Source organism: Alligator sinensis, unplaced genomic scaffold (genome assembly GCF_000455745.1).
Source record: "Alligator sinensis unplaced genomic scaffold, ASM45574v1 scaffold428_1, whole genome shotgun sequence".
In the NCBI taxonomy this organism is placed as follows: domain Eukaryota; kingdom Metazoa; phylum Chordata; order Crocodylia; family Alligatoridae; genus Alligator; species Alligator sinensis.
In genome coordinates this window covers 2,916,724-2,928,350 of record NW_005841919.1, presented here as the reverse complement: position 1 = coordinate 2,928,350, position 11,627 = coordinate 2,916,724, and the positions used below count along the sequence as shown (strand labels likewise).

Sequence of the window (11,627 nt, the reverse complement as noted above, 5' to 3'; positions counted from 1 at the left end):
CAAGCTAGCTCCTAGCTGCCCCACCAGCACATTAGGGCAGGAGGCTGGGACCTTCCCCACCCCTGCAGTCTCTTCCAAGCTCTATGCCTCAATCACCCAATTGGGGCATGGGGCTGGGACCTGTACCTGACCAAGTCAGTTCCCAGCCCCCACCCACATGCTGGAAAGGGGTTGAGGAGCTTGTTCTCTGCTCAGCTTCATGGCTGGGCAGCTCAGCGGCGAGAGGGGGTCTCCCAGTAGCAGCCCCATGGTTGCAGACCCACTGCTCATCTCTCAGCAGTGGGTCTGCAACCATGGGGCTGCTATTGGGAGACCTTTATCTTTCATCACTGTGTCTGTGACTGTGGGGCTGCTGCTGGGAGACACGGGTCTCCAAGAAGCGGCCCCGTGGTCCTGGAACCACTGTTGGGAGATAAGGGTCTCCCAGACCCCCCCACTCCTCAATCGCAATGGCGGAGCTGGGGGATTGGTGGAGCTCCCTGCTGCCAGGGCAGGGACCCATAGTCCCTACCTGGGCTCCTGTGGCAGAGCCCAGCCTGGTGGACTGCTGACCAGGAGCAGATTTTGCTCCCGGTTAGGTGCCTACACAAGCACTATGGCACTGTTATTAATCTTTATTAAATTTACTGCTTGCATTTGCAGGTAGCAAATTTACTTGGGATTAGGGAGGTTTACTGCATATTAAGCATGTGCACATATAGATGCACGTGTTTACTTCACAGTAAACTATGCTAATGCGAAGGTAAGCATCTCATGTAGACATGCCCAGTGACTCTAAGTTGTAAGACAGCTTATTTCTGTAAAATTGATAAGTATTACATTGTAAAAGTATATCTAGATATATATTTGTGAAATGCATTATCTGCATTATATTATCCTGTATTGTTACTGATATTCATATTTAGAGATTTTTAATAAAGTTTGCTGCACACCAACTCTGCTGGAGGATTTATTATTTTGCTGAGAATGGGGGCTGTCAAAAGTAACCCTCAGATTCCCTTGTGGGAGGTGGTTAACATATCTAGGGGAATCCCGTGTCCTGAGTAGGGGGCCTAAGTTCCCTATACTAATGCATAGGAGGAATTAAGTGCCAAAAAGTAGGATCCAGAAGATCAGCATGCAGGATACCTCAGTCAGGAGTAGGATGCTGACCTCTGGAAGATAGGGAGGTGCTCATCTCCAAATGGGAGCCACAACCAAAACTCTCACCTGAAAGTAGGCAACCCTGCTTTTGGAGGCCTGTAGGCCTTTGTTTTTGGAGGTGTGAGACCAGTGTTCTAGTTATACATCTACAATTTATGTGCAATATTAAGAAAAGAGCCAAATTTTAGACTCATTATAATCACTCCAACTCACTCCAATCACTGCAACTCCAAAAAGAAAAAAAGCATTTCAAATCTACCTGAATGAGATTGTTTTCTGAAAATTATAAATAAATGAAATTCATTTTGAGATTAAAATGCTTTAAAAGTGGCCTCTGTGACAGACATGGAGCTGATATGCAACAGTGTTATGATTAGTTATATGTCACAATTTTCTGAATGCTGTATGTAACTGAATTCTTGAGAAGTTAATGTGTACTGGATTGTTAGAGCTTCCTACATGACTCTATTGACATAACTGATACTGGAGGAAAGGTTTATTATAGCACATTGGAGCTGCCTCGCTGCTTGTGTATAGACAAATGCACAGAGTCAATGTGTACATGCCTAAGACAATGGCCTCCTGAATAAGAACACCAAATCACGCACGTAAAAAAAAAATGGGGCTGATATGTTGTGAATTCAGCAACAACATTCTGGACACTCCTGTGTTGAACTAACATTTATTATTATAAGTCCCTGAAATCGTATCCAGAGTGGATCTTAATAGTTGCCCTAGTATGTATGCCAAACGTATACTTTCTCTGTCCCTGACCTTGACCCAGCCCAGTCCTGGTGAGTGAGAGGAACCAAGGATATGTCCCCTGGTCCTTCGAGACAGGGAAAATGAAGTCCCCAGTGCTGCAAAACTGCCGCAGAACAAAACTGAACCTTGCAGTGCTGAAAGTGAGGGCTTTGGCCTTGAGGGATAGTGCAAGGAAAATACAAGAACACACAACAGGGGCAAACTGCAAGCTGCAATCTTCAAGAAGCTGCAAACCTTGTTTTGCTGAAGTTAGGAGTTAACAGATCAAAAATGCTATAATCTATTAAAAAGAAGCTTAAGTCCAAAGAAGATCAATGATTTAATAGGTACTGTCTAAGGAAGCAAGCCGACAGTGCGAAGCTCTGAGGAAGAAACTATAAAGAAGGGGTCCACTAAGGCCCCTCTGAGGAAGATGTTTAGATGCATAGTGAGCTAGACGTGCACATCATTTGTTTTACTGTTTTTAAGATCCATTTCCCTTTTAACAACTTTGTTTTAATACTTGTAACAAACAACAATTTGCTGTAAGTGAGGGCTGTGCAAAGCTTCATTCCCTGATTCGATTTGGCAGATATTTGGCTCGATTCGGTGGCCGAATTTCTGAATCCGAATCAAATCAGGAGACCCTTTAATCTCTCCAAATCAAATCAGAACACCCTGAATCAATGTGGAGAGATTTGGAAAGATTTGGAGATTCAGACATAGACGCAGCTTTAAATGTTTTTTCTACATACCTCAAGGTAGCAGGTGGCTCATGAATGCTGAGGTGCTGGGGCACATAGAGCGTCCCACAGGAGCATGTGGGGGGCCCCCAGCACGCTTGGCAGGAGACCTGGAAGTGGACCAGAAGCAATTCCGGTCCACTTCCAGGTCCTCCAGGGAGCGTATGGGGGGTCCCCTGCACCCCACCCCCCCCGGCTCAGCGACTGGTGCCCCTGGGTCTGGAGGGGCACCTGAGGTCCCCCTGTGGCCAATCGCTGAGCCAGGGGAGTGTGTGTGTGTGTGGTGTGGGTGTGTGTGTGTTTGGGGGGGGGGGGGGGCCTAGCGTGCTCCCTGGCGGACCTGGAAGTACTTCTGGTCCGCTTCTGGGTTTGCCGCTGAGCATGTGGAGGGCCCTCCCCGCATTCCTATAGGATGCTCCACCTGCCCCAGCATCACAGCATTCACAAGCCACACCTGGTACCTAGAGGTATGGAGAAAAAAACATTTAAAGCTGTGTCTATGGCCGAATCGCTGTTTCTCTGAATCAGCATCAAATCTTCAGATCTGGATTTGGCCAAATCAAATCAGGGACAGTGATCCAAATCAACGAATCGTATCACTGTCCCCGATTCAGGCCAAATCCAGATCTGAATCAAATATGGTTCGTTTTACACACCCTTACTGTAAGTAGGCTATCTGGGCATTAGATACCAGTGCCATTGTCCTGAATAGAACAGAGTAGCTAGGTGCTGGTCTGAACCCGCTGAAGTAATTCATGGTTGGGGGCTACAACTCAGGGGCCTTCTTACATATCAGATTTACCCAAAGCACCATGTCTTCTTATGTGATTGTGCTCCAAGAGACATATGATGGTTTGGAGCCAGAGACCTAGGTGGGATAATAAATCAGACAGCCCAAGAGGGTCAAAAGTTCATCTGCTCCAGTAACTGTGATTTCTTAAATTTTTTTAAATGCCCAGTTTCTCATTATGTCCCTCTGTTTACTGACTAAAGTTACATGATGCCACAACATTTCAAACAAAGATGGGAGTTAGGCACTGGCTCTCACAAAAGGTAGTTTTTTTGAGACTAGAAATAATAAAATGTTTTAAAAATTGGCAACACTTGAAAACAACATAAATAATTTTTATCACTGAAGCCAACAGAAAAATATCCAAGGATATTCTCAGTGCCAATGAGCTACTCTTCAAAAGTAAAAGGAAGCTCCAAGTCTCTTGATGAACACCTCATGCTGGTGTGTCCCCTTCTAAAATACACTACAAAGGAACAGGATATGTGGACAGATTTACTTTGCAGATTGGGTCATGGTAAAGTTCCTACTCAGAAAGCTTTCAGCACAGCTGGGAACAGATCCCTGGCCCAGGAGAGTGTACACCAATGTTTTACCTGTTAAAGCATACTTTGCTCCTCGGGTGAAATCTTGGCCGCACTGAATTCAGTGGTAAAACTTCACTTGATTTGCTTTTATTTGTAGGTAGCATTACAGCCTTCCAGCTTCCTTAACTTTTCTTTTCTGGCTAGGAGGCATTGCAACTCATTCTGCTGTCTTATTCCCCAATAGTTTTTTCTTCATTCTAGATAATTCTAGTGTATTTAATTAAGAGATTTGATAAAGAATGAAAGGGAACACACACACAAAATATATTCAGCATCATTTCTGGCTCCCAAACAGTAGCCATAATTTTCTAACCCATGCTGCAACAGAACATTTTAAAATAGCCAGAACAATAAAACCATGTTTCAATAAATTATTTTAATGATGGAGCGTCTTGTAAATATTGGTTTCATGTGGGTGAGCTAAATAAGCCAGCTTTACCATTGTAGCATGATTACACCAATTTCATGCAATTTATTACCAAAGTTTTCATCATGATATCCTTTAAAACGTATTTATAAAGACATTTTAAAAACAGATTTACTGTTTTAAAATATACAAAGGGAGTTGACACTGTTTGGAACGTGCACACCAGATCTCCAAACAGAAGTTTCTCCAGAGAAGGACATTTTAAGGCACATCATTATTTTACCATCTCTGTTACATAAAATTCTGATTAGATCATACATTTATAAAACAGCATTTCAGATAATTATCTTCACAGCTCACAGAGACATAATTCATCTTAATTCGGACTACACACTTTCATTTTTTTAACATTAGTAGGTTAATAGTGCAGCACAAAATAAACATTGTAAAAAATCCTATCTTTGGAGCAAATTTTATAGAAAAGACATTACATATTTATGTATTTCATCTTTGTGCAATAAAGTAGGCCATTATTACCTATTTAATAAATAGAGACTGTGGAATTTCCCACAAACTATAAAACATCGGCAAGAGAACACATTAATAAAAAAAACTAGAGCCAGATTCTCAGCCTGTGTAGACCAGCTATGGCTATATTGGCCTCAATAGAGCTCTGCTGATCTACCAACTGGAAACTTTAACCCTGCACTCCAGTTCTTCACAGCTTTTCACCTTGTCTGACTTGGCAACATTTAATCTTCAATTTGTTCAGGTGAAACAAACTGTGCAAGGTGCCATAGCCCATCAGGCCTATTATGCTTTAAACATTTCCTGTAAAGTTGCATTTTTACATGATGCGATACCAAAACACAAATTACTAAAACACACAAGGGCTGAGCCTCAGCTGGCATAAATCCATGTGGCTGCACTGAAGTAAAGGAATGACATTGATTTACATCTGCTGAAGAACTGGCTCAGTATCTACACTACAAGGATATATATTGCACCTCAACAGTTTGTGGGAAAGATAAGGAGCTAAAGTGAGTTATACTATAACAATTTTGGGCCCAATTCTCCTTGCAGTGATCTTAAGGTATACCAAGAGTAATGCTTTTGGAGAAAGTGGAGCTACACTAAAATAATGTCAAGTCTGCATTTAAACATTTTCCCAACCCAGCTTTGTTGACCAGGGGGGTGAGAAATATCACACCCTTAAGCAAGCAAAAGACCTATTGGAAAGAAGTTATAACACAAAAAATCTTCTGTCGCTTCAGCTTGTTTTGTTCTTGGAGCTGTTATAAGCTACATTAAGAAAAAGATTCTCCACATGGAGGGCTGGGAGAGGTAAGAGGCTGGAAGCTACGGGTGGAAGAGGCTGGTAGAAACTCCACCTGTCCAACTCCACTGAACAAATCTTTCTGGCATGAACAAGTAAAAGAAGAATTAGATCCTGTGTCTACAAGTCTCTCTCTGTTACTTCTATTAAGAAAATGCCTTCCTATTCATTTTTACATAGCAGCAAATTAACATGATCCATAGCACTCTATGTTTGTAGACTCCTATTTTTTCAGCTATTGTTATATTTCTACAGATAGTTTTATTGCCTCACCCTTCTTGTTTGCTACAGCAACACATGAGAACAGGATGCAATGAAGAGGGATTTTATAACAGGCTTCAAATACTTTAAGGGTGATTATAGAGAAGATGGAGATGGGCTTTTTCTGCAGCCATAGGGTACATCCCAATAAGCACACAAGTGCTGGCACCAGACTTCCCCTACCCCATGCAGGTCTATTTGCTGTATTCTGGAGCATGAGTGCAGGGGCTCACCTGCGAAGAAATAGTGGCACAAATATGTGCCACTGCTATTTGTTGTATCAGAAACGTGCATCCCTGCATGTGTACATTTGTCAGGATGCGCCCATAGGGAACAGGACTAGGAGCAATGGACTCAAGCTACAGCAGGGGAAATTCAGGTTGGATAGGAGGAACTTTCATTCTATGAGGGTGGTCAAGCATTGGAATAGGCTACCTAGAGAAGTTGTGAAACCTCCATTGCTGGAAATTTTCAATAGCAGGTTGGACAGACACTTGACTAAAGGGGTTTAGTCAGGGATAATCCTGTCCTGGGCAAGGGGCTGGACTAAATGACCTGGGGAGGTCCCTTCCAGCCCTACATTCCCATGATCCTATGATCATGGACAGAAAGCAACATGTTCAAATATATGAGCATGCTCAACTTGCACATGCATAAACACTAATATGCAAATCAGGGCTTGCTGATGTGCACTGCAGGTCACGTGGACAAAAATCATACACAAAAGCTTCCGTAAGCAAACTTTGGAAAATGCAGTTCGCAGTGCAAGCCCCTATGAAGTGGTGACATCTGAAGTGCTGTTCCTTTCTACAATGACATAATAAGGAAATCTTCACAACAGTGCAAGGAATTGGATGTTTGTGATAGGAAACCTGCATCTTAAAATAGCATCTAACCCATTCAGACTTGGTGCTCACGTTTAGGAGTTATGCTGTCATAATACAGAAGGGACTATGAAAATTACCCTCAAAAAGGTTGGCCAATTCACCAGAACATCTTGACTGCGTTAAGCTACTCTGTGGATGCAAACAGTCATTGGGTTGCTTGACTGGGGTGTTGGCTGCTTTGCCTCAGCAAAGCAAAGCAAAACAGCCAGGGCATATTTCTGAATGTGCCCCAAAACATTCTGAATAAAGACAAGGTTTGATTCTCCAGTGTCTTGCACCTTGTGTAGTCCCTCAAACCCATGCACAGCAGGTATACAATGCTATATAATCTGGATTTTCCATGGGTGGGGGCACTTCTCACCCACTCATCATGGGTGTAATTGACTAGAATAGATTCAAGGCATTTGGGGTGTCTATATACATGCTCTGGTGTGGGGGTGGGCACTTTAATTACAGCAGCTCTAAGAGCCGCTCTAATTACAGTGCCTGTAGTGTCATGCGTATTCAGCGTCCCGCATTTCAAAATGGCAGTGGGAGCACTTTAATTAAAGCTTGTTCAATGAGCTTTAGTTAAAGTGCCCCCAGTCATTTTGAAATATGGGGATGCTGAATACACATGACACGGAGGCTGCTGGAGCACGCTAATTAGTATGCTCCAGCAGACTTGATTGACTGAGTCTGCTCTGACTCATGCTTATTAGCACACATTGGAGCAGAGCTCCGTCACATGTATAGATGTCTTAGGACATCTAGCCTTCAGTCTTCTTCTTGTACTGTCAGTCAGAGGTGTAGCTGTCTAATCACAGTGATGAGGAGTATTTCCAACATCGCTCTAACTAGAATGATACCTAGCACTGCTATGTTACAAATATGTTTTTCTTCTTCATCAAAATAATAATAAAAAAATATTCTTATTGACTCAGATCAAAAATAGTTACATGTACATAATCAAATTACAAAACCAACTTCTATACACATAGGGTTCTTAAGGACTTTAACCAAGCAGCATAGTATTTCCCACTGAAAGTGACAATAGGATGGCAAAAGCCAGCAAGGGGGTCAGTGTTGAGCCGCAGAGGCTTTGTCTACGTCACAAAGTTCTGTTGGCAGAGGTATGTCAGCTGGGGTGACAAAATCACACTACATAACCAGCACGGTTCTGCTGGGAAAATACTTCAGTACAGCCACAGCTCTGCTGGTAGAAGATAGCTTCTGCCATCACAGCTTCTGTTGGTTGATGTCTATGCCCATACCAGGGGGCCCGGCTGCCATTGTGAGGCCACCACAGCTGAAGTGGCAGCAGCTCCATAGTGCAGATGCAGCAACAGGCTTTAAAGGCACTGGCATGAATCAGTGCCTAGAATAACTAGAAGCAGAGACCTGTTTGATGGCTGGTATGAAATGAGTTCATAATTTGAATCTGGTCCCCAGACTGTAGCTTGTTTATCTATCCAAGCTTCTACAGCATCCACCATCACCATGGAATCCAAGCACCTGCAGTAGCTAAACCTGCCTTCTTAGCAGAGGCTGAAGATGGAAAAGAGTAGAGGGGCAGCAGTTTCACAGGTGGCCACAGACTCTAGGGCCAGAGTCTATTCCACTTATTAGGTGCTCGAGTGGACTTAGGTGCCCAAGTGCAACTCTATTCCACCTTGCTCAAGTTCCAGATAAAGTATGGGTGGGTTCTTCTCCTCACTGCTTTTTGGGACTCACTCTTCAGGCCAAGATAACAGCAAATGTTACAAAACTAGATGCATGCATGGACTTTCAGGGGCTCAGGAAGGTAGAACAGAATCACACTTAGGTGCCTAAGTCAATGTGTGCCAAGTATATGGAGTAGAAACTAGTGTTAGATTCCTCCATTTTCAGGTTTCCACTGATCCTAAGACCTACAATCTGAAGAAGCTTACACACATGCGGCATCAGTTGAGGTTTTGCCTGCAATAGGAAGCACTCAGAACATTTCCACTTGTACTTCTATTCTTATACAAGGCTAATCCAGCGACCTTTCCCACTGGCTTGGATGTGGGTTAGAGCAAGTTTGTAGGGAGCAGAGATCAGGTGTAACTTTTTCATCATTTAGCATAAAAACAGAAAATAACTCAAATTCCAAACAGGTACAAATATATACATACAGTACAGCCCAAACTATGAGGGTACAGTACTTTGAAATAACATCCTGAGTCATCATGGCACTTAAACAATGTGGCAAAGAATGCAGAAGATGAGACTACTGGGAAAAATCACTGTGTTAAGCAAATATTGGAGAAAGGGGGAGGTATAAATAACTGAGATGATCTAATAAAGCTTTGGAAGACACACAAGAGCAGCCAAATACATCTCCTGTGTTTTGTACTTCCATGTGAGGGAGGCCATTTGGAAGAGAGCAACTTAATTAAAAACATAAAATGAGATGTTCAGGACCACATAAAATTAAAATTCTACATTAGCTCTGTACATTTGGTAATTCCCAGCACCACTTAACAGAGCAAACAACAGCAAAATCCTGCCCCCCGCCCCAGAAGTCAATTATAAAATGGTTGTTACTTTCAATAGGTCCGGGAGCTCATCTTAAGAGTTTGCAACAGAGACTCAAAATCCCATAATTAAATAAGCATTAGACAGTGTTACAAGAAATGCAACAGTAGGAAAATATTTCTTCTTCAGCTTTCACATTTTATAAAAAGGCACTAATCCCTTTTAACCCAAACAGACTCAGCTAGCAAGACACTACCCACTGGCTTCTTGTCTAGAAATTGCATGCAGCATGAATATGGAGCTCTATTATTAAGGTAACAGACACAGCTTATTGCTTCCATGGTGTTATATAGAAACACATGGCATGCTAAAAGGAATAGCGATCAGCTTCTGTTTTGAAAAGCTCCTTGTCTTAGCCTTTAGAAAATAGGTTTATCTTTGTAACAGTCCAGATGAAAAAAAAATATCAAGGAAGCATACTTTCCCTTACTGAAACATCCCCATAGATCCCTGTAAAATAAACGAGGAATTACAAGTATGCACATAGGGCCAAAACAGACTCCAGGTTTCCAATGGGTCTTTTCCTTTTTCTTTCAAGAAACAGTTCCAGAAAGGGTCTCAATGTTTTCATACGTTTTTCTTTTCCCTTGTTCCACCAATCTTTTGTCCCAACCTATTCTTTCTCCCCTTTCTTGCCCTAAGTAAATCATGGCTCACAGCTGCGTTTCCTCTTGTTCCAAAGAATGTGGAGGAATATGACAAGATGGTGGGAGAGATGCTAACTTCTGAAGTTTGGGATGTTGCAAAAGTTTTGGCCTGTGGAAGGAACGCCGACTTTGGACACGCCTGGCGGCAGCAGACCTATAATTACCTGGAACACTAAGCAGTGATTTCATCTCTTGGGTGTCTTTGGAATTAAAGTCCTCTAGCCCCTCTTGCATAGCTATCGAGTAGTCCTGCTGTGAATTCACTGGCTCATAATTAGTTTCTGAACAATATCCTGAATTTGTTGGTTGATTGTCATTTCTATCTGAGTCTGCTTTCCAGTAGAGTTCAGTTATGTTTGAGTCATGAGAATTTATATAATCTGAGGCAGTAGAAAGAGATATACCTCCTCTGTTGTCCAGTGAAGAATATCTTTCTGTCCAAGGCCCTTGAAGACAAGATGGAATGAAGTGGAGGGGTTTCTCAGCAATAGGGGCATTTTGGTTTGCTTGGTCAGATTTATACGGAGACAGCTTCTCCTCTGGAGATGAGTATCCTGTCAGGTCAGCATCATGAGCCGTGTTACCTATATTGATAAAATTAAATACAGAAATGTGTAAGCAGAGACTTCTTTTATGAGATTCATTTTCATTCTAAATAGTGATTTCAAATGGATCCCTCAATGGCTGCTATTTTGCAGAAGGGCCTTAAACAGAATCTGTTCCCTTAGTCAGCAAGGCTCACTTCCACTTGCAAAACTGAAGCTAATCAAATTTCCCTGGCTGGAAACCAGGGCAATATTTAGCCCTGTTTGTTAAGTATATCAGCCTATTCAGATCCTAAGGTAAGGGTGCCATCATGTGGCTGTTTAAATGTATTTATCAGCAATTTTCCTTTGGGCCACTTAGTTGTAAGGCTCATCTGAGGAATTCTAACCAGTGAATTAATAAGCAAATCAGGAATTGGTCCATTGTGCTATTATAAATGATGCTCTACGGGGATAGGTCACGAGGGAATTTGCTTGGCTAGAGCCATAAATCAGTTTAATATTTCAGTGAGAAGACGCTCAGAAAGCCAGGCCCTGCATACATAATTTGCAAATACAATTTCTTTCAAAGACACTAGTTGGCCATTTACAGGCTTTCAAAGCCTTTTAACTAGATTCTAGTGCCATTTTACTTCAGGCCGGTTCATTGCATAAGATGCGTTTAAAGAGGACATTTTGACATACAGGGCATAAAGAGCACGAACAACGCTCTTTATAAGAATGCAAAGTAGAGCTTACTCTTTCATAACCATTTTTTAAAAAATCAAGTGATAATCTATTTTCATTTGGCGAGCTAACTCCCAAGAGCCACCTTTACCTCTAGTCAGTATAGTCATTCTAAAGCTACCAAACATTTTATCTGCACAAGATGATATCAAGAGACAAGTCTGCTGTTTTAAATAGTAAAATCCATGCCAATCAGGGTGATAGAACAGAAAAAAGGATAAAAGTTAGTAAGGACAAGGCTCAGCAAGCAATAAGCGATAGAAGTGAATACTGTACAGTAGAGATAAAGGTTTCCAAGAGAAAAAACCCCCAC

General features: G+C 42.1%; 1 protein-coding gene across 1 annotated transcript in view; it reads right to left on the bottom strand.

Annotated features, from left to right (window-relative positions):
• Positions 1-4,370: 4,370 nt before the first annotated feature.
• The window catches only part of SLC9A3 (solute carrier family 9 member A3), a 104,782-nt gene continuing 97,525 nt past the window's right edge, over positions 4,371-11,627 (bottom strand). Inside the window, exon 18 of the mRNA XM_025198327.1 lies at positions 4,371-10,627. Coding sequence (XP_025054112.1) covers positions 10,624-10,627 — 4 coding nt within the window. The 3' untranslated portion in view covers positions 4,371-10,623. The remainder of the gene's footprint in view (positions 10,628-11,627) is intronic.